This window comes from Malania oleifera, chromosome 4, assembly GCF_029873635.1.
Source record: "Malania oleifera isolate guangnan ecotype guangnan chromosome 4, ASM2987363v1, whole genome shotgun sequence".
In the NCBI taxonomy this organism is placed as follows: Eukaryota; Viridiplantae; Streptophyta; class Magnoliopsida; order Santalales; family Ximeniaceae; genus Malania; species Malania oleifera.
The window spans coordinates 45670574-45695458 of record NC_080420.1 but is presented as its reverse complement, the minus strand read 5'-3'; the positions used below and the strand labels follow the sequence as shown (position 1 = coordinate 45695458).

The window sequence follows — 24885 nt, the reverse complement described above, 5'->3', positions numbered from 1 at the left end:
TAACGATACCAGGAACCCAAAAAGCCATTATGTAACGGCGTTATGTAACGGTCACGACCATTATTTAAAACCATGCTCCAATGATGGTATCAGGTAAGGAACGCCGAGCTAAGTCGTGAGCAGTGAATGACAACTGGAATGACATTGTGAATGAAGTTTCTTTGAGTCTCAATTGACTTTGGGATTTGCGATATGACATAAGGAAGGTATTGGTATTGGTGGATCAAAGGATTTGTCCTCTATTTGATTTGTGAGGGAGTTTTGAGGTATTGAGGTGCAAGGAAGAAATACAAATCTATATCAAGGATTGTGAGATAGAGATATGTTGGACGAATGTTTTCTATAGTTGCAACTTCTTGTATTAATTATTGCTGATGGCAAATGAGTTGAATCAATGTTCTTGGATGTTGCATGCAACACTTTATTAAGGAATTTGAGATCAGAATGTTAGTTTTGAAGATGACTTTGTGTTTGGGAATTTCTTCCTCGTCCACTAGTCTTCTAATGAGAATTGGGTTCAGGTCTACCTTGGAATCGGTGATTATACTGTATCATTGAGAGATTGGTTTGGAGAACCAAGTTGTTACAAGAGCTCTTGCTTGGTGTTTGTGGAAGTACTAGCAAAAAGGACAGGAGTGTTTTTTAATCAACTAGGATGTTGATAAGATGGAGACATGGAGTAGAGGAGGATGTCACAGTCCTACGTATTTGTGACACATACAAGAGGGCTGTGTGGTCAGCCTTGAAAGGGCATAGTGTTAGGTTAGCAGGTCTTGAAAGGAACTAATGTGAATATGGATTTGATTATGGAGATGTCAACTTTGAATGCCACTATGATGGGGTGGTGGATTTGGACGATTGTCAAGGTGGCATTCTTAGGCCAAAGTGAGAATGTGGCGGAAAGGTTATTTTCTAAGGGGAAACACGAGGCGAATGTCACCTCCTACCAAGCACTAACTGAGCCTTCCAAGGACCGCTCAGGGGTGAGCTTGAGCTTTTATGTGGGACTGGGAACCCCATGGACAACTTATTGGAGAATGAGGTTACGCATCACTCTCGACTTGGAGGTTGAGATATGCACCCATGTTGGCCTTCAGGTATACTCCTGCATTATGTTTTCTTACACCCAATTGAACTGTCAGGGGATGTTAATCCTTTGTATGTCTGTCTCAAATACTGTATTGTGTCACCCCCTTGGCTCCAGTCTATGGGTGGTCAATGGTAAGTTTGCTTACACGAGGAGCATTTTGTTTTAGTGGATGAGAATAATCCTTGGCGTTTGTGCCCTCGTATTTCTCCCTTCATTTGCATGTGTTTGGGAGGGGATGCATAGCTGTGCGTCATCCCTCTCCCCAACCCAAAAAAATATATATTCCTTTATTTTTTTAGAACAATCATATAAAATCCTTTAAAAATTCTAAATGAATCATAAAAAAAAAAAAAAAAAACCAGAAAAAACGGTAAAGTATTTTTAGTAATTAGAAAATTATAATTTATAACAGAATATAGGAAAAATTAATGTTTTAAAGTTAGAGATGGAGGCAAGAGGAAGAAAAGAAGAGAAGAAGATATGAAAAAAAAGAAAAGAAAAAGAAAGAGAGGTGGAGGCAGCAGTTTCCTGGAGTTACATTAAGCTCCAGGTCTGCCCCTTTTTTATATTAATAATAAAAAGCTAGAAAGACAGAAATACCCCTACTTACACTACATAATTACTAAAATAGACTCTCTTCTAACACTACCCCGTCAAGTTGGAGGTGTATAAATATCACCTAACCCCAACTTGTTACAACCACTAGACAAGGCTGGCTTAAAGCCTTCGTGAAGACATTTCCTTAGTGATCCATAAATCTCACTAATTGAGTCCTTATAACCTTCTTCAACACAGCATCCCTCACAAAATAAGAGTCAACTTCAATGTGCTTTGTCCTCATGAAACACTGGGTTGCTAGCAATTTAAATGGAAGCTTGATTGTCAAAAAAAATATCTAAGGGCTTCTTAACCAAGAATCACATCTTTGACATAAGAGATTTCAACCATATAAGCTCACTCGCAGTATGAGCCATAGCTCGGTATTTTGCTTCAACACTAGATCTAGCTATAGTAGTTTGTTTCTTGCTACACCTGGTAACAAGATTTCCTCCCACAAATGTACAATATCTAATTTTAGACCTTCGATAATCAACTGAGCCAGCCCAATTTGCATTAGAGTATCCCATGATCTCATAGTTTCTATTACATCTACACATCAAGCCTCTACTAGGAGAGTGAGATACCTTAGAATCCTACAAACAACATCCTTGGTGGTGGTTTGGGATTTTCCATAAACTAACTCACCATCCCCACAGCCAGAGGATATGTTAGTCTACTGATAGTTAGGTAGATCAACTTGCCAACTAACTGCCTATATCGACATTTATCTTCAAAGTTTGGTCCAACATTCCTAGACAGCTTAACATTGGGATCCATAGGAGTATCAACTGGTTTAGCTCCTAACATACTAGTCTCACTTTGCAAGTCCAAGGTATATTTTCATTAAGATAGATTCAATCTTTTGTTACAATGTACAATCTCAATTCCAAGAAAGTAACGCTGAGTACGCGAGTCCTTGATTTGAAATTTTTCTTGAAGCCACTGCTTGACATCTGCAATCCCACTTTGGTCATTGCTAGTAATGTCATCAACATAAACTGCTAGAAGCACCACACTTGGCTCGTTTTGGCTAACAAAGAGTGACTGATCGCAGTAACACTGAATGAAATCAAATGTGGAGACCACCTGACTAAATTTGTCAAACCAGGCTCGAGGAGACTGCGTAAGACCATAAATGAACTTACGCAACCTACATACCTTACCATCCTCCCCCTTAGTAACATACCCAAAAGGTTGGTCCATGTATACTTCTTCCTGCAGACCTCCATACAAGAAGGTATTCTTTACATCCAGTTGGTATAAGGGCCAATCAAAATTAACTACCAACGGGATCAATACACGAACATAGGTGAGTCTAGCAATAGGTGAGAAGGTCTTGATGTAATCAATACTCTATGTTTGAGTGCCCCTTGGCAGCCAATTGAACCTTAAGCTGTTCAATAGAGTCGTTAGAAAGATATTTGACAGTGTAGATCCAACGACCAACTTCTTACCCGGAGGAAGATCCACCATAGGTCATGTTCCTCAAGTGGTGAAGGCATCAATTTCTACATCCATGGCATGCTTCTGCCCAAGGTTACCAAGTGCTTCAACATGTGAAGAAGGGATGGAGAGAAAGGTCATTGACAAGGGAAAAGAACATATAGGAGTAGGAAGGTGTTAAACTGAAACAAAATGAGCAATAGGATAAGCAATTAATGACTGCTGAGGACATGTTCGAGTACCTTTTTGGTGGGCAATTAACAAATACAAATCACCCTAGAATGGATCTCTAGAACTTGAAGTCGAAAACAATGGAGGGCTGAAAAGGCGGTTGTATGGTGGTAGCGATGTTTGTCATTCACAAACCCTCAATTGTTTCTTTGGGTCTATAACTAATGGATATGGAGGAGGATCAAGATTTTTCTCTAGAGGTATAAGGGTAGGGATCGGGGGAACAAAGCATGAGGGGAAGCCAAAAATCACTAACGGACTCAAAATGTATTCATTCAATGAGGACCCAACACTAAAGAAATACAGTGTTCCTTAAAAAAAGGCAACATCTGCACTAACATATTTCTTGCGACTGTGGGAATCATAACATCTATATCCTTCTTGAGTTCTCGAGTAGCCAACAAGGACACATTAACAGCACAAGTAGAAAATTTGTCCTGATCCGTATGTGGGACATGAACAAAACATGTGCACACGAAGACACGAGGCACAATAGTGAGTATGGATGTATTTGGATACATGACAGAAAAGAAAATTTGTCCTCCTAGAACACTGGAAGGCATTCTATCAAGAAAAAATGAAGCTGTAAGAAAAGCATCAATCCAAAGGATTTTAGGAACATGCATATGAAAGAGTAGAGACTGTGCTATGTCAAGTAAATGTCTGTTTTTCTGATCAGCGACTCTATTTTGTTGAGGGGTATGTACACTTGATGTTTGATGAATAATTCCTTTGGCCAAGAAAAATGCTTGAAACTCATTTTGAACAAATTCAAGTGCATTATCAAATCGAAAAATTTGAATACTAATGCCAAACTGGGTTTTTACTTCCTCTCAGAACTGAGTAAATGCATGAAGAAATTCATGCCTGTCTTTTAACAAATAGTTCTAGGTCATACATGAAAAATCATCCACAAAAGACACAAAATATTGATGATCAATCAAATTCTTGACTCTACATGGACCCCAAATATCTGAATAAATAAGAGAAAATAATGATTTAGTACGAGAATCAACTCTAGATGGAAAAGATGTCCTAGTATGGTTTCCTAATTGACACGTAAAACATGCAAAATGAGAAATTGACTTGAACATAGGAAAAACTTGTTGCAATTTTTGAGGTGATGGATGAGCCAATCAAGCATGCCATTGATCTAGAGAAATGCCAATGGTAGAAATTAAAGTTGTACCGGATCTACAGCCCTCACCATCAAAATAGTACAAACCATCCTTCTCAGGCCATCTACCAGTCCTCTTTTGTCTAGAGATCTTGAATAACACAATGAGAAGGAAAGGTCACAGAAAAATTATGTGATTTAGTTGATTGACTAATTGATAATAGGTTCAAAGGAAATTTAGGCACATAAAAATTCAAACTCATTTTGTTGACCTATATAGGAAGTTTTTCAAATATGACCAAGAATGTAAAATATAGAAAAGCAATAAAACAAAAAGTTAATAAAAATTATGATGCATAATACAACAAAAGATAAAAAAATAAATTGAACGAATAATAAAGAAAAATTAGAGATAATTCATAAAAAAATGAATAAAAATACCATAAAAATAAAGAAAATTCAAAATTTTAAAAATGATAATCTCTATAATTTTTTTTTTTTATCTTATGAAGGCCTTATCTTGGCTGATGATGTGATAAGGGGAAGACCTGGATAGTGTTTTCTTTGCCTTATCCCTAGGCAAGGTACGGGGCTTCAATTCCTGATGATCGAGAGAGGTTGATGCCTCAACTAACAAGACTAAATCAAAAGAACATTATAGATTTATAAGATTCCATTTAGTTTGTTATTTATTATTATTATTATTATTATTATTATTATTATTTTGGTTTTAAATTAGCTGAGGGTGATATCCTACGTTGTCATTCAAGCTCTTGCCATGTTTTGGTAAACAAACCTGCCTTTTCTAATCACAGCCTCTTGGTTGCATTTTCAGTTGATAATACAAGCCCAGTGCCTTTATCAAAACACATTTTTCTAACATGTTTTCTTTAGTTGATGATACAAACATGGGATTATCTCTAAAACACCGTTCATGTGTTTTCAAAACAGTATCCAACCCAATATTTTTTAGCAAAATCATTCTTTCCAACATCATCCACTTCATTTTTTTATCTATAAAAAAGGATATCAAGGCTAATACTCTTTGATGGTAATAACTTTACCAAAGGACCAAAAGGGGATGTTTTCTTCATTTATTTTCTTTTAGGCATAGACACATGATGGGGATGTTTTCTTCATTTTTCTTCTTTTAGGCATAGACACATGATTGTAGTAATCGTTCTTAGAACAAGTAATGACAGGGGTATTGGTTGACTAGTTATCTCTAAAATAGTTAGTCAAATCACCTTTTGTATTTACGATGTACTCCTGAACACTTTCTCTGTCTTTGTAAAACATCTAGGGTACTCTTTCCCCTCCCCTTTTCTCAAGAAATAAGGTGGCAACTTTGCTATTTCTTTTTTCTTGTTTGGGAGTGCTGTACAATCTCGTGTTCCCCCCCCCCGGGACAAAATTTGCCATCGACAGCTTGGCAATTCCAATGTGATTTCAACACCCTTACTGTTCAAGTCATGGTTCTTTGGTGACCTCTTTAGCTGGAACAAGGGCTGTTATGCTGTAAAACTTAACTACCAGTTGGATTCATGAGTGTTTCCATGTATTTGGACGAGTATGGCTGGAAGGACGTGGTGTAGTAAGGTCACTGCCTGGGCATTACTCCATCACTGCCCTGGTAAACCATTGAAATTGAACTTGTAAATGATTTGTGAAACGAGCAGAGAGTCTCATATAATGCCAAATTGCCAATAAAACCAACACCATTTTGAGATCCATTCCACCAAGAACAACCATCAAAGAATCTCTCAGTTCGCATTTGCAGTTTTGCATCCTATCAAGTGTAAGGCTCATGTGAAAGCTCCAATGCTGGCTTTGAGTATCGCACCCCATGCTTGCAGTGCTTCGGAGAACCAAAAGGGATGCAAGCAACGCAAAGATAAGAAAGGAATTTACAGGAAGATAACATCAGCAAAATCAATGGCAGCCGATCATTGACAAGATGCTGCCTACTAAACTGAAAACAGTGTTCGCGGCCACTTATTCTTTACACTGTTGAGGTAATTATCAAAACCTTCGAATGTGCTATTATTTTTCTTTCCCTCCATTAAAAAAAAAAAAAAATCCCAAATCCCAAACCCCACCCCTTGTCTTTATGAATACTTCGACGAGCCCACAACCCACCAAAACAGAATCCGCTGCCACCCAACAAATCCCAAACATAGCCAAATGACAATCCCACAGATTTCTTGTGCAGCTGTACCCAATGAATCTCCATCCATGCTGTATGAGTATGCTTAACATACCTTCAATTACCATTTGCTCCCCATGAAAACTCACACATGAAAACAGAATATTTTATCATTAGGTGTTGACCTCCAACTTTGAGAAATGATACCATGTTTTGGTCCATGTGAACAAAGAGCCTTCTAAGCCCTTGCAATAAGGGAAAAATAGAATGCTTATGAAACATTTTTGTCACCAAAATCCATATGGTCATATGGGTGCCTAGAACTAAATTATGTACCAAATGTCGTGAATGCTGCTCTGAAAAATCCTTAAGATGTCTCTATCAGAGTGAGCTAAATCACAAACTAAATGGGTTTTCCCTCTCCCAATCACTCAGAAATTACTGGGCTGCCTAAGAATTATATTGGACAACCAGTAAGCCTCTGCCATGTTGAGTAGGTTACCTGATAATGGAGGAATAAATTATTGATTTCCTTCTATCTTGGCCCTCAACTTGCTCACATGGAAGTTGAGGATTAAAGAAATACTTGCCAGATTTTTACTGTCAGGCATGAGGATCCAACACTTAGAATCTTGGAAAGGAGGAGAAAGATGCATGTCCTTTAGCAAATCCAAAATAGAGAGGTCATAAATTAATCAGTCTTGGGCCCTAAAATTGCAGAGAAAGTTGTAATGCAACAAAAAGGATGATTGAGGCAAATGTGTTGTATTGTTTCTATTCCTTAACAAGTGAAATATATGAGGAAAGATTTGAGGGGCAAATCAATTAGTCCTATGCAATGCAGTGGCCTTTCCGGATTGTTATATCGTCTCTTCCCATTTTCCCCATCTGAGCCCCATGTGACACACTAACATAGTTTTATGTGCTTTTTGGTTGCATAGCATTCATTTGTATTATGTTTAAGATTTTCTGCCCTTTTTAGGGGCCATCTAAAATAATCTACTTAAATATGACTTTTTTCTTTTAATCATGCTACAGTTATAAATTTTGTTTTACAGGGGCAACCTAGAGCTAAAAGACTTGGTTCTTTGACATCATCTTTGAACACCATTAAATGTAAGCTACCTGACTTCTCCGTATGTTCTAACTATCATTGTTTTCAAGTGAGCACACTATTATTTTACATACATTTATAGGAATATACTGATTATTTTGGTCTGCATTTGGCTTGCAAGTGAATTCATCCTACAAAAAAACCACCATGGATCTTCTTTCAGAAGGTCTCAACAAAAAAGTTGCCATTTTTGGAGAAGTACTTTTCTTCATTAATCATGGGGATGCTGCTCCATTGTAAGTAACAGTGAGAACTCTATTAATTCTCTCTTAATTTTTTACCATAAAATTTGTAATTTGAAGTGTTGAGTATTGAATGGTTGTTTACTCTCTCTCTCTCTCTCTCTCTCTCTCTCTCTCTCTCTCTCTGTGTTTGTGCTTGAAACCTGTTTTCATGTTTCTCTATTGAGCTTCTCGTTCTTCTAACTTTATCATCGAGGGTGTAATTGCATCCAAACTTCTTTATGGTTTTGCAGGTACTATTTGGTATGTGATTCAAGTCAAATATGCTGCATGCTTTCAGTATATGGCATGCGTAATGATTCGGTAAGAATTAGTTCCTTCATTATTTGATTCTATGTAAAGCTTAAATGAACCAGCTACTAGATTCTTTTATTATTTGATCCTTATTTTATTCAAAGAACCAGCATCTAAGTATATCCAAGTTAGAAATCTAATAATATATAAAGAAAAGGCAAGTTTTAAAGAAATTTCGGATTACCACCCCCACAAGAAAAAAAATCAAAAACAGGAAAAAAGATATTTGGAAAAACTATGGAGGTATAGATTATGTTAGAAGTAAATGAATTCTTTCCTCTCCACTGTATTAATGTCACTGGACAAATTAAAATTAAGACATTTCTGTGGGGAATTCCGCAGAAAACTCCTATAGGTTGTCACTTGTCTGTATCTGCCAAAGATACTGGTTGGCATGTCCATTTGATTGATCTTCTCATATGTTTGTTTGCCACATTTAATTGCTTAATTTCCCACGAGCTCCAAGAAAGTTAGCATACTAGATAATCTTTTATTGCTGGGGTAACCTCTGTTTGTGATCAAAATTTAATTTTTTTTTGTTCTTCTCAGCATTTTCACTGAATTTTTTCCTTTCCTGATCTGAAAAAAATTGCACTATTTCAAACTAATGTTCCAGAGACTGTGTGTGTGTGTGTTGTACTTTCTTGTATCCATACACTAAGTCTGGTCTGGTGGTTCAGCATTTTACCCTTGACTTGTGTTCTTCACTACCCAGTTTCTACAATGGACACCCCTGCTGTAAAAAAAATTGTTGGATGGCAGAGAATGAACTGAACCAAAGATAAATGAATAGTGGGTGCAACCAATGCTTAAAATAATCAAATAGCCGCAGCAGTCTGCTAATCTTTTATCAGCTCAAGTTGTATTGATGAACTTACTGGCCTCGTCCCTTCACAGATTAAAGAAGGAGATCAGCTTACACTATTGGAACCATATTATCGTTATGTTGATTTTACTTGGAAGGGGAAGGTATGTCTTTTCACATGTTTTGGATGGCTTTATTGATCTTCCGGTTTAAGATAAAGGGCAACTAGAATATTACTTACTATGTTTTGTGTTGACCCATTTGACCTTACAAATTAGCATTGTAATTTGCTCACTGCTTTTGTAACTCTCCATCATGATGTTCTGATGGCCATATTCTGTTCTGTTTTGGGTTAACTGAAGCAGTGTTACCAGTTCAAAACAATTCGTGTGGATTTCTTGGAACAAGTGCTTGTAAATGGAAAAGCTCCATCTCCTCTACAAGCAGTTCGTACCTCAATCTTTGCACAACATAAAGCATGATACCTCTTCTATTGTTTCAATCAGAATGTTTGTGAATTTATCTACTGAAAAATTGGGGTTTGGGTGATCCTCCGCATGATTTGTAAGCTGCATGATTTGTAAATAGATTCAAGGATGAAAGGGAAAAGAAAATGATATCATAGTTTTCCGCAAAACAATTACTACTCATGGAGAACAGAAGATCCTGCTTTTTGGAGCATGCATTTGTTTGATTTTGTTAAAACACGTGTTCTGGAGCTACATCTGTTTTTGTATGGCTGAATTCTTCTGTCTTCATCTACCATATGAAATGCCATTGTGTAGTAGTGTTTCAAAGCTGCCTAGTTGACATTTTCATCATGTGATTGACGTACCTTCCTTTATGGCCATGGATTGCCAATATTTTCACAATGACCAGGTCCCTTGCTCTCTTTCCACCTTCATCACCTTGAAGAAGATGGTGAAATTTGGCTGAGCTAAAAACCAATTGGAGGTAAGGATTTCTCTGGCTGAAGAGCCAAGAAATTCATTATTTTGTGAGCGATGGATTCAAAATTTCTGCAGCATTCCTTCCGCTGCTGTTCTAAATTGATTTATAACAAAATATAGGAGCCATCTGTGTCGGCCTTTGTTGAATGAATTGGGGTTGCACACTTCTATCTCATGAACATTACCGTGAGAGTCCTATCTGCAGTGACAGACATCAAATTGTAAAAGAAATTTCATATTATCGGGGGAAGGCCAGGGGCCTCGCGAGAGGTTACCTTGATGGCCAAATATGCCCTTTGTGATCATCCAGTCCATGTCTTTGCAAATGCCCATAAAAAATTGGTATGTGTTTGAAAATTGAAATAGCAACTATGCTAAAAAAAAAACAATTTTATGAGCACATAAAGAAGAAGAAATCAAGCATTAGGGGAGCCGCCTGACAAATAAACGATGAATCGATTGGATAGAATGATGGTGATTTAGGGTAATTATCTTCTTGCAATTTATGACACACTGATCAACTTTGTTTTTCCTTCTTCTAGGGCATATGTAAGCCAGGAGTGAGGTTTCCCCTCTCCAAAAACAATTCACCTGTGGTGAATTCCTCTTACAATGTTTGTCATTGCAAAAACTTAAAAATGGTGCTAAAGAAAACGTACTCCCTTGCAACATCTACAAAATTTAGATGCTGTCAATATAGAAAAGTGGCAACACTTAAAAAGTAATCACTGAGAAAAACATTTTGCTTCTTAAAGGCCAATACTAAATGACAACTTGAAACGTTTTCTACAAAATGCTGCAAATATAATGTTGTAGAAGGGGGAATACTTGTTTGTGTCTGTTAGAGTTGAGTGGGTATTGGTGATCAGTCATATTTATATAATAGGCGCATATGATATGGATGTATCCCGATTCATTTATTTATGGAAGATATGAATTAGTAAATGCATATATGAGTTGTAAGTGCCATCATAGTCAACCCTGTTGATATACTGAAATGTTGAGTAAATCATTTGAAATGAAATTGTCAGCTCAATATTCAATTTCATATTTTTGCATCTTCACAAATGCGTACGTGCATAAGGCAATTAGAATGCGAGATGAGTTCTAATACTTTCTTCTTTCCTTCATCGAAAACTACAACCAAATTTTATTTCATTGAAAACATTATTAACGTAATTGTTTAACCCCAATTGAAAATGAATTGACACTTAAAAGAAAACAAAGTCCAATTTTTATTGACACGATTAATTTACTAAGTTCACTGTCTAAATAAACAAATAGAGAAAATGCTGCAAAACAGAAAATGTTTCAAGGCACGTTACAATGTCGTTTTCCTTAAAACGTTATTTGCCCCCACCAGATCGGTATGTATTGAGTCGGCAAATACGTTTTTAGGATATAATGAAATCCAAAATATAACATAATATCAGTTTGCGCTATATACAAACGAAAAATTGATCACAAACACTCTTAGAAGAATCTAAACAAATTTTTGAAATTTTATTTCTATAGAAAACAAAACTCAGATTTAAAGAAGATATAATTTGTGAAAGCCTTATGAGAGAAAGAGAAGGAGAGAATAATTGAATATTTCTATAGGATTCTTGGAGTTGATTCCGTCTTTAAATAGACAGAATTATGCCTATTCCCAATAGTTACAAAGGTGCTTATTTGAATAAACAGTTACATTTATTCAAATTTAAACAATCAGTTAAATAACTATTTATTAACTGTCACTTGTTAAATTAAAATATGACCTTTAGATTATTTAGATGGTTCAGATCATATCACTTGATATTATAAAAAATATAAGATTAATTTTAAGTCATCCGATCATGATCAACGATCACGATCTCGTGTGCCAACTAAATGCGCCACTAGCGCCCTACAACCCACGTGCGCGTGCGTACGGTGTGAAGCACCGTCCTAGGGTGCACTACAACACACACTAGTACTATCTCTTAACCAACTTTAAGAAAATATTCCACCTTATCATTTATTAATGACTTTTTCTTTTTCACTCTTTCTAATGTGGGTCAAACCCACATAACATTAAATGCTCCTCATAAATGCTTTAGAGAATACATAAATGGAAGTCTTTGAAAATTCATAAAATCGATTATTTTAAAAAATAATTCAACAATATCCCACCATTTTCAAAATATAGACGAAAAACAATTTATTCAGACGAGAAAATTTATGCATAAATGAAGGTATTTTTAGAACTTGAACCTTCACTTAGTGAATACATATCAAAGTTAGTCAGGATTACATAGTATTCGAACTTTGAACTAGAAATCCTTTTTTGATTAACTGGATACATATCACACACAAATTATCAGATCTTTGAGTGTTACCAAAAGTCGACGCATGGATTGGCCTTGCGTCTATATCCCAGTTTAATAAGTGCTCTAGAGATAAATCCATTTCTCATAGGAAGCAACACCACTTCCAACACTCATATATGTAGGTTTATCAAAGGTGCCCTTGTAATTAAAATACCTCACAGAACCTGTTATAATCTTATTAAGAGCTTAAGCTCAACCTTCGCCTTTTTCACATTACAGGTACAAAACACTATTTTCCCTAGGAAGGACTATGTAACGCATATACATTTTAGTGCTTCCAGTCACTACAAATGATGTACTTTGCTTATTGAACTCAAGAGCTTAAAATTTTCAAGTGTTGAGTCGAGTTTCCATCATTGGTGACTATGGTTTATGGATTTAAGTCCTGTCCCCTTTGATGTTTTCCAGACCATGTCTCTTGCAAGTCCTTTCGTTAATGGATCATCCAAATTTTGGCTTGATCTCACAAAATCTATGGTAATTACACCATCAGTAATTAACTGCCTCACATAATTATGCCTTAGGCCAATATTTTTGGATTTACCATTATATATAAAACTATATGCCTGTGACAAAGTTGCCTCACTGTCACAACGCAAAGATGTAGGTGGCATAGGCTTTGGCCAAAATGGAATTTCTAATAGCAAATTCCTAAGTTATCCTGCATCTTTGCTAAAAGAATTTAAATTCATAAATTTTGATGTCATAGTGGAATCTATTATAAGGCTTTGCTTCTTTGGACCCTAGGAGATAGCTCCTCCACCAAGGGTGAATATCCACCCACTGGTTAATGTATGATCATTGCGATCAGTGATCCAACTGGCATCTCTAAATCCTTCTAAAATTGTAGGATATCCTTCATAATGTATGTCATAATTCATAGTATTTTTCAAATACTTTAACACTCTATATATAACATGCCAATGAATATCACTAGGATTACTAGTATATCTACTAAGTTTATCTACAACAAATGCAATATCAAGTCTAGTAGAAGTCATAGCATACATCAAACAACCAATAACTCTAGCATATTCTAACTGATTTAATGCTTTACTAGTGTTAGGATATAATTTCTTTTAAACGGTTGTAACCCGTGGAGTATATACGTGAGCCCCACAGCGGATATACAATATAGAGTTAGAAGGGGGGGGGGGGGGGGTGAATGGCTCTTTTTGCGTTTTTAAAATTTATCTAAAAAATGAATGTCTTGGCAAGAAGCAAGCAATTGTATCACAATAGATAAAATATAAAATGTGCACAAGACAAGTAAATAAAGAGTAGGGAGAGAAAAGCTTAACACCGGGTTTTAACGTGGTTCGGCACTAGGCCTACGTCCATGCCTTAACACCAAGCCAGGGATTCCACAATCCACTATAAAAGCTCCTTCCTCGGCGGAGCAAGCCTTATAACTTGAGTACACAACCCTACACTCGGGAACAAATCCCTACACGCTCACAAAGAGCCACTTCAGTTCACACAGAACCTTCACCAAGCAGTTCACAAAGAACCTATTACAACGAAGATGATATACAAAGAAAAGCTCATCAAATGAGCTGATATGAAATACAATCAAACCCTCACTCATATCTCTCAAGGAATAATTCACACAAGATCAATGAGCAAGAGAGGATTGAGCACTTTGTGAATGAATAACTAAAATGCAAGTGCAAAGTGTTAGGTTTTGGATTCAAAGATATTTTTCACAAATATGATAAAAAATAATCAAAAATCTTCTTAAACAAGTTTAAGAACTTGTATTTATAGGCAAAAATGGGCTACTAGCCGTTTTGTGTCCATTGGGGGTTTTATTAAAAAACTATTTTGAAAACTAGCCGTTTTTCGCTCATTGGTGTTTTGTCACCGTCCCAAATCATCGATGGTTTTTTTGGGCTCTCTGAAACTGTCGACGGTTTCCTACATACGTCTATGATTACCCCAAATCAAATAATTCATTAACATGAAAGTTGTGGTATTTTTTCTTAACTTTTCAGGAACACCAAGATCGTCCTTTTTGGACTTTTCTAGCAAAAGATATGTCCCAAATACTAAAGGGTATTCAAGACTCGAGACTGCACTACGTCAGTTGACAATTGCTCTGTTTTTCCTTGTCAAAAAGCCTTTTAAAGACTTAAAATATTCTTGGAAAAAATTATATGAAATATATTAAGTCTAATAAAGTTTAATACTCGTCCAAAAGAGTTTTCCTTTAAATATAAGATATCTTGATAATAAAAACACATTTGAAAACTGTTTTGATATCTTATATGCTTAATATGTCCTTTATAAAATATTCTGGACTTTCTTAACACTTTAGGACATAAAGCTCATTTTGACACAAATGGGACCAAGTATGAAAATGTTTATATAGCCAAGATGTTTGAAAACTTGTCCATTTGGAAACGTATTTTGAGTTTAGGATTCTTTTGACAAACTCTTTAGTTTAACTTTGAAAACTATGAACGTGAGTTTGCGACTTTAGGCGAAATCCTATAAACTCGTGTGTCCTAGTATGCATGCATTGCTCAACTCTTACTTAGAAATCCCACAAGAAACAAAACATAAGAGTTATAACACGAACTACCACACACAACCCTTATTACAAATAAGTCAACAATAATCTTGCTTTGGTTGTGCTTAGGTCCTTCTGAGTACGTGTTCATTTGATCTTTCCTTATTGACGTCTACTCAATCCAATCTTTGCCTTCGATCCAGCACTTCATGTACGAGTACATGTACTAAACATGATCTGCAAAGATAGGAAAATACTAGGAACAACATATATGTTAATATCATCAAAACACATTAAAGAATGATGGTGTAGCCGCCAAGGCTAACATTCTCCCCATTTTTAATGACGACTAACCTATTACTAATTTACTTAATCTTTGCATTCGTATTTATACTAACCACGGCTTGATATGCAAAGATAAGCTAACCTAGAACCAGTAATGGGTTGTTATCATCAAAACAATGCAATTAAACTCACATAGCCTCTAAGGTTAACATTCTCCCCCTTTTTTATGATGACAAACCATTGGTGTTCTCCTATAGGGTAAAATTTAAAGCTCCCTCTTAATTTATGCATATTCTAGAATGGGACTAATATATGCTCCCCCTTACTATATGCATATCAATAATTTGCTCCCCTTTACTTTATGCATATAAGGTTTAACTATATTTTTTCATATCTATGAAACTTTGACCTACAATGCACAAGATAGGAAGTTCATTCAAAATAAAACATGAAAAATGAACTTTCATGCAACCATATGCATTCTACCCCATATGCATTTTCCATGCATTTACTTCTCCCCCTCACATAACACCACACAACATTTTCCTAACAAAGAAGACACCAAAAATCTCCCCCCCACCCTTGATCATCATAAAAAAAAGAGAGGTACAATTCATTTTACCAAAAAAAAAAAGATTTCTCCCCCTAAATATAAGATTCCATGGTGGTGAGGTGAGTTTGTGCTAGACACATATACCAAAATATTTGCTAAACCATAACATTGGAAAGCCTAGAAGGGCTTTCTTGTAAATACATGAGTTATGATTTTTAAGAAAATGCCATTTGATGTATGTTAACTCTACGAGTCTGATCCCGTTTTGATTATGGAAAAACCAATGTTTCTCACCTGTGCACTGAGTTTCTTGAACATGTTTATCCTTAGCATGCACTGTTGGTAAGAAGTTAAGCAAGTCATACGGACTATGCAGATCAAGCTTCATTTATGACATCTGAAGAATCAAAAGAATGAAGACCTATTCTCTATTGTATTAGCAATCCTTTTTAATTGGTCTATAATAATTTATATGGTCTGTAATAATGCATCTATATGCATGATAGGATTTAATACTCAAAAATACCACAGGGACCGAATGACCTTGGGGCAAGTCGACCAACGCCAAGTTTTTGGGAATGCTGCCGAAATTATAGACAGAATGCTACCGAAATTTCGGTAGATTTTCCCAAAATAAAACTTTGCACAAAGATGATTATGATGATAAAAATATTAAAATGTTTTTTAAATGATGAGTGAAAACTTAAATGGAAATATTGCACTTTCATCCTTGCATAATCATCACATACTTAGAGAAGCTAAGCTCTATCCCTATGGAAAGATCATAAAGGACTCACATGCATTAATTCACATTCTTGAATATTGAGGCTTTTCAGAAGAACCTTGAACATCATATCCAGTGCTTAAAGGTCTATGAATAGTTATGGATTGTTCTAGATTATGAGTATTTGTTCATGCCTTAATATATTTTCTAAGATGCATCTGTGGCCTATAGGGATGACCATACTAATCATAATATAGTTGATAAATCATCAGTATCGTTGGGTTAAAGGATTTAAAATGAATGGCTTATACTGTAGGAAATATGAAATGAATCTTGATTTGTGTAAGCAACTTGTTTCAATTAAGCCATATCTTCAAATTGTTAGGGGGAGCAACTTAACTTAAAATTCTTCAACTCTGAAATTTCTTAACAATTCTAACACTTACATTCATGTTCTTAATATATATTGAGTTATGTTCTTCATATTAATCATGAATGTTGGATTTATTTGAATCATAGCATGCACTATTTTGGACTATACAGATATCTTGCATGATTGATTTGAATGATGTGCATACTTGGAATCAATCAGGTCTTTGGTTTAATTTTTAGGAAACACTCTATTTTCAAATGGCATACTGCCGAATTTTCTAAAAATGTTCTTCCCAAAATAAAATCATTCACTTAATTGACTATATCTTGTGTTTACTTTCCTACTTTACCCCTTCTTGCTGATGTCAAAAAGGGGGAGGAATGTCCAATGAAAAATTCGGAAAAGCTAAATACATCTAAATACATATCAGAATTGAGCTTTATTAACAATTAAAATTGAATGCAAAATTTGTGTTAGTTGGTCTTCATTTGTCATATGTCTGTACTTCAAATTTAAATTCTATGCATATACTTAGGGGGAGAAATGTCTAATGAAAAATTGGGAAAAGCTAAATACATCTAAATACATATCAGAATTGAGCTTTATTAACAATTAAAATTGAATGCAAAATTTGTGTTAGTTGGTCTTCATTTGTCATATGTCTGTACTTCAAATTTAAATTCTATGCATATACTTAGGGGGAGCCTGTTGGTTTTGCCCACTTTTGCAAATTATATTTGTCATCATTAAAAAGGGGGAGAATGTTGACTCTATGAGTCTGATCCCATTTTGATTATAACAAAACCAATGTTTCTCACCTGTGCACTGAGCTTCTTGAACAGGTTTATCCTTAGCATGCACTATTGGTAAGAAGTTAAGCAAACCATACGGACTATGAAGATAAAGCTTCATTTATGGCTTCTGAAGAATATAAAGAATGAAGATGTATTCTCTATTGTATTTGCATTCATTTTTAATTGGTCTGTAATAACTTATATGGTCTGTAATAATGCATCTTCATGCATGATAGGATTTAATGCTCAACAAGACCATAGGGACCAAATGACCTTATGCCAGGTTGATCGATGCCAGGTTTTTGGGCATTCTTGAAAAGACCTTAGGTCCCAACACATATGCACTAATAAGTCCTCATTATCATTCACAATTAGGGGATCGAAATTGAGAGAAAATGGACTTAAATTGAAAAGGTTGATAGGGTTCAGATGACCGAACCTAAGCCGTGTAAAATGGCTTGGGTGACTGAACAACTTAACATGTTGACTTGGATTCGGGCGGCCGAAAATATTCGACTGCATCTTCCATGGACGATCGAATCCCTGAACTGACACCTTTTCATCAACTCGGGCGCCCGAATCCCACATTCAAATATGCCCCGGGCGACCGAATTGGCAAGTTCGGGCACCCAAACTGCGAACAGAAACATTTAGGTCTTTTGTTCAACCAACAGACCCTTACTTCGGGCACCCGAACCTTTAAAAAGTGATTTTTTGAGTGTGTATATTTAAGCACCTGAACCTCAGACCGGGCACCCGAAGCTCACAGGGTAAGTTAATTTTTACTGAAAAATTAAAGGGGTTAAACAGGGTTAAAATGTTAAACTCATTTAAAATCTTTTTAATAATGCCCATTGAGTCCCCAACGATCATAATTTTCCCCTTGTCTATATATATCTTCTCATTTTCAAAATTAAGGGTTGATTAGCAAGATCATTAAGGAAAAACTCTCTCAAATTTTCAAATCTCATTTAGCCCATACTACTTCCATACACTCTCTATTTTTCTATTCCCTTGATAGATCAAGTTCCCAAGAGTGTTATTGAGTGTTTTACATTGTTAAAACTCTCCTTGCTTGTTGATTGATTATTTTCATTGAGAGTTCTTAGCTAGGGTTTTTCCCCCGGTTTAAACAATAAATCCTTGAATGGGAATACCATTATAACTAGTGAGTCTTTGCATCTTGAATGCAAGACTCATCAAACTTGTGGATTTTGATTTACAAAAATATTATTTTACACAAGCTTGCCTATTATATTTGATATTGTTTTTACCAGCTTCAATCCAAAATATCTATTGTGCTTTACATTTAGAATATCCTTAAGATATTTGATTTGGATTGTGTTAAATTTCCTTTGATCATTTGTGTGTTGAATATTTTATCTTGAATCAAAGGTTGAACTCTCACATATACATACACTCACACATCTTAGAGAGTTTACATATTGGATCTTACCTGAGCATTAAATCCATATAATCTGTGAGTGCATATTTGTTTGTGTTGTATTTTGGTACATATCCGCTTTACATGAAAGCATAATTACTATACCGGTTATATTGTGAAAATACTGTTGTATTCTAGGCGTGGCCTAAGGGGGCGGTACTCTAGCCTGGTAAGGATTCTTTGTAAAGGTTGAGATCAGCCCTGTGCTAATTGACCTAGTTGTTTAGGTGCCGCTCCACTCGTTAAGTGAGCCTTAGTGAAATCCTTGTGCGGGTGTGCCAAGACGGGGACGTAGGCAGGATTGGCCGAACTTTAATATCATATTCGGTGTCACTTTTATATTTCCTGCATTATATTTTGCTGTGTGCTTTTGCTGTGTGCTTGATTTAATTTCCTTACTGAATATATTGCGTATCTAATAGACACATAATTACATTGAGTTGAGAAATACTAAAATTACGTTGTATGCTTTAAATATTGGTAAATATTTCATATCTACAATTTCATATATACTTAAACTGCCCCTAGGTTGTGTAATAATGCTACTAGACTGATTGACCTAGGTCATAATTTTTAAATACCAATTCACCCCCCCTCTTGGGATTACACCAAAGCTAACAATGTAGATCAATCATTCAATGCAAATTTTCAAAATGTTGTTATGATTAGCTTTCACCAAAGCTCAATTCCATGAATGGGATATGATATGCAATGCTTAGCATATATCATCAAAAAAAATCATAGCATGCTTTTGAATAACAATTCAAAACCTCGGTAATTCACATGAGAAAACAAGGTTTTTTCATTTATCACCCATAAAAACTTACTTCTAACTAACAAGCTTTGCATGCTATTTTATCCCATAAACAATAGCAAAAATTTTCAAAAAGAAACCAATTGATAATGACATATACACAATTAAAGCAAAAATTTGGTTTTATGATTCATTAATATTGGTATAATCTAAAAAAATTATCAGCATAGAAATCAAACAATTATCATGAAAAACTGAGATTTTTACACTCTGAGCTCTACGAAAATAAGTGTTTCTAATTTAGCATTATAAATTCTCTTAATCAACACTTATTCCATTTTACCTAGGTTTGTTAAATCTACCTTACTCCTATTTCCTAATCCTAAGTTCTAAGGAAGCAATTCAAGATTTATGTGATTCTTTTCCATTCTTCCTTGGGTCCCAATGGGTTGGTTTTCTTGACTACTATTCAAGCATCTTTTCTTTGCCTCTACTCCTTTATAAGGGCAAAAATATCGTATGTGACCCTACCTTTCACAATATAAACAAGTTTTGTTTTCGTTTGAGGGTCTTGCCTTATTTGCACTATTTTTGCTTGTTGAGGCATAACCTTGTGATTTATAAGAGGATTTTGAATTTTTTTTGGAAACATTATTTTTCTTAACTCCCAAAGATTTCTTGGAGTTTTCTTTTCCTCTTATGACTTTGCCATGATCTTCATATTTCTTTTTCAAGATAGAATTTTCCTTCAAAACATTTTCATTTTGATTTTTCAAAATTTTCACCTCAACTTGAAAAGATCCATGGTCTTTTTGAGCCTTTTCTATAAGCTTCTCATTCTCCTTTTTAAGGAAAACATTTTCCTCTTTTAAGGTAGGACAAAGACAAGGTTCTTTTCCTTTGCATTTTAGAAATTTATCTTCGAGGCTCTTTATTTTTACTTCTAAAGTTTTGTGCTCTTCATTTTCCCCTTTTAGGGATTCAATTTCTTTGTTCAAGGAGAATTCTTTTTGTTTTAACAAAACAAGTTCTTTCTCAACATTTTTGTTCCTTCTTTTTGCTAAAACAAGTTTATCATACAATTTAGCACAATTTTTTTACAACTTCATCATAAGAAGGAATGTATTTATTATCATCGTCCGAATTTACTTCCTCTTCTTGTTCGTTTGCCATGAAATAAGGATGTGCTTATTTCACATTTTCATCATCGGTGGTTAATCCATCGATTTGATCCCAAGTAGCACCATTTATGGCATTATGATCCCCATTTAGAAAATTTTCTTCATTTTGATTTATGGGGCAATTTTTCATATCATGCCTAGAGTTATTGCAAAAATGGCATTCAATGCATGACTCTTCTTTTTCTTTTTGTTGCATTCTTTTGCTTAAGATTTTCTTAAGTTTTATTGTGAAGAATGCAATATCATCCTCACCTATTTTTTGGTGATTAGCACAAAGTGTATCTAAGGCAAAACCATTTCCTATCTTAGGTTTTTCTAGATTTCTAGCTTCTTCAATGGTCATTGATGACTTGGGTAAAGATTGGAGATTTTTGAATATAATCTTCCAATGAAAAAAATCTACCATGTGCCTTTAAATTGTTTATGAGGGTGTGTGAATCGAGTGAGCATGGATGAAATTTCTTCATCTTCATTTAATTTCAACATCTCATATTCTATAATTAGCATGCATATTCTTGATTGTTCATTTAGTGAATGTTTTTCCATAGATGTTTTCAAGTACATCCCACATTTATTTTTTGGTTTGACATTTGCAAATAAGACTATGTACATCATCATTTAAATCAAAAAAAATAATATGCTTTGCTTTAAAGTTTAGTTCAACTAACCTTTTTTCACTTAGTGATTGTTCCAATAAAGCCTTTGGAATATCCTCATTTTTCTTTGTGATTAAGACATCTCTTTTGGAGATGATCTCCCACAAATCCAAGTCGTATGCTTGAATGAAGATGACCATTTGATTTTTCCATGCGTGGTAGTTTGTACCTTCAAGCAATGGTGGGGCAAAAATGGATCATCCAAAGGAAGTGGAGGTGTTTATCGAATACACCATTTCGATTGTTTACGCTTTGGATTTTACTCCAATAAATTCAAGCACCTTGCTTTAATACCACTTGTTAAACTAGCATAGCCCGTGGAGTATATACGTGAGCCCCGCAACGAATATACAATATAGAGTCAAAGGGAGGGGAGTGAATGACTCTTTTCACGTATTTAAAATTTCTGTGCAAAATAAATGTCTTGGAAAGAAGCAAGAAATTATATCACAATAAATAAAATATATAATGTGCACAAGACAAGTAAATTAAGAGTAGGGAGAGAAAAGCTTAACACCGGGTTTTTTACGTGGTTTGGCACCAAGCCTATGTCCACACCTTAACACTAAGCCAAGGATTCCACAATCCACTATAAACGCTCCTTCTTCAGCAAAGAAAGCCTTACAACTCGGGTACACAACCCTACACTCGGGAACAAATCCCTACATGCTCACAAAGAGCTTTTACTTCGGTTCACATAGAACCTTCACCGAGCAGTTCATAAAGAACCTATTACAACGAAGATGATATACAAAGAAACGCTCCTCAAATGAGCTGATATGAAATATAATCAAATCCTCACTCTTATCTCTCAAGGAATGATTCACACAAGATCAACGAGCAAGAGAGGATTGAGCACTTTGTGACTGAATAACTAAAATGCAAGGGCAAAATGCTAAGTTTTGGATTCAAAGATATTTTTTACAAATATGATCAACAATAATCAAAATCCTTTTTAAACAAGTCTAAGAACTTGTATTTATAGGAAAAAATGGGCTACTAGCCGTTTTATGGACATTGCGGGGGTTTTCTTAAAAAACTATTTTGAAAACTAGCCATTTTTCGCCCATTGGTGCTCTGTCACCGTCCCAAACCGTCGACGGTTTTTCTGGGCTCTCTGAAATCGTCAATGGTTTCTTGCATATGTCGAGGATTATCCTAAATCAGTAAAAGCCATCAACACAAAAGTTATGGGATTTTTTCTTAGCTTTCTAGGGACACCAAGATCGTCATTTTTGAACTTTTATAGCAAAAGTTATACCCCAAATACCGAAGGGTATTCAGGACTGAAGACTGCACTACGTCAGTTGACGATTGCTTTGTTTTTCCTTGTCAAAAAGCCTTTTAATGACTTAAAACATTCTTCGATAAAAGTATATGAAATGTATTAAGTCTAATAAAGTTTAATACTTGTCCAGAAGAGTTTTCCTTTAAATATAAGATATCTTGATAATAAAAACACATTTGAAAACTTGTTTTGATATCTTATATGCTTAATATGTCCTTTATAAAATATTCTTGACTTTCCTAACACTTCAGGACATGAAGCTCATTTTGACACAAATGGGACCAAGTATGAAAATGTTTATAAAACCAAGATGTTTGAAAACTTATCCCCTTTGTTGACCTCATAGGTCATACCCTATTTTGATAATGACAAATACTCAAGTATTTGATGGTTATCTAGTTTGTGTGCATGTTTATATTAGCAAATACAGTGGGAAATGGTTACTTGAATAACTTGAAAAATCTTTTTAACATTATGCATATTGTCAGGGGGAGCCTTTTCAAGGCTATACTCGCTATTTGCATGGTGTATTTGTCATCATCAAAAAGGGGGAGAATGTTGACCTCATAGGTCATACCCAGTTTTGATAATGACAAATACTCAAGTATTTGATGGCTATCTAGTTTGTATGCAGGTTTATATTAACGAATACACTGATGGAACATGAAGTAAAGTCTGAAGACCCTAAAGATCATTTTATGTTGTAATTTATATTATTATTCATTTCGAGTCTGTAATAGTAATTATAGGAAAAAGGTCTTTAATAATCTCTGCATATCATGCATATAGGTTTATTGTAAGTTCATTTACAGTTCTAGAATCCAACTTCTTTTCATGTGGATTATATATCCTAGCCTCTATTGGACAACCTCAAATATGAAAGTGTCTTAAACTCGGTTTGCTTCCCGTCCACAATTCAAAAGGAGTTTTTTGAACCACCTTACTACGAACCCGATTAAGCACATAAACGGTTGTCTTAAGGGCCTCCATCCCCAATGAAATGGGTATTGAGGAGTTACTTAACATACTCCTAGCCATTTCCTTAATAGTATGATTACGCCTTTCAACCACACCATTTTGTTAAGGTGTACCAAACATTGTGTATTGTGCACAAATACCATGCTCTTTTAGGAATTTTCCTTTATGTTATGGATTGAAAGGTATCCTTACATCGAATTTGAAACATGAATAGTAGAACCAGAGTCAATCCACACTGTATTAGAAGGAACTTTGTCATATTTGATTCGAAACACACATAAGCTAATAGCTTACCTTTCTTTTCGAACCAAGCTCTACATTTCAGAAAATGTTTCTTTAAATGCCCATAGCCATGACAGAAATAACATTTCGGTCCATTATGTTCCCTCTTGCGAGCCTCATTGCCATGAGAAGGTCCCATAACCTTCAATGGATCTTTCTTGCAACTCTTTTTTGTTTTCTTTCCTTTACTTCCAACTCCATGGCTCATAACATTAACTGAATGTTGTCCTTATTGGCTAAGCCTTGCCTCTTCTTGAATTAACATACTTTCCAATTCATTCACATTCCACTTTTTTTTAATAGTGTTATAATGAATTTGAAATGGCCCATAATGAGGAGGCAAAGAATTCAAAATAAACTGAACAAGGAAACTTTCATCAACATTCATACTCAAAGATTTGAGCTTGGCATTTAGATTGGTTATATCAAGGACATGTTCATTTATTCCTCGGCTACCATCAAACTTCATGGTGGTAAGTTTAGCCATTAATCTCCCTGCAAGGGACTTGTCCGCTAAATGAAACCGATCTTCCACAGCGTTAAAATGTTCCTTTGCATTTTTGTTAGCTTTACCATGAACCCAAAAGGGGGAGTGAATTGGTATTTTCAAAAATTAATGCCCTAGGTAAATCCCCTAACAGCAGTATTACACAACCTTATGGTCAATCTAATTCAGAT

The 24885-nt window shown here is 35.2% G+C and overlaps 1 protein-coding gene across 4 annotated transcripts in view; it reads left to right on the top strand.

Moving 5' to 3' along the window:
* The window catches only part of LOC131154169 (uncharacterized), a 30641-nt gene extending 20762 nt beyond the window's left edge, over window positions 1-9879 (top strand). For 2 of the 4 annotated variants that reach the window (XM_058106747.1, XM_058106750.1), the window contains 5 exons: window positions 7686-7743; window positions 7863-7977; window positions 8217-8286; window positions 9175-9246; window positions 9448-9879. In XM_058106747.1, coding sequence (XP_057962730.1) covers window positions 7686-7743; window positions 7863-7977; window positions 8217-8286; window positions 9175-9246; window positions 9448-9564 — 432 coding nt within the window. In that variant the 3' untranslated portion in view covers window positions 9565-9879. Of the gene's footprint in view, window positions 1-7685; window positions 7744-7862; window positions 7978-8216; window positions 8287-9174; window positions 9247-9444 lie in introns of all 4 variants that reach the window. The other 2 variants (XM_058106746.1, XM_058106748.1) reach the window with 1 other exon arrangement.
* The last annotated feature ends 15006 nt before the right edge of the window (window positions 9880-24885 follow it).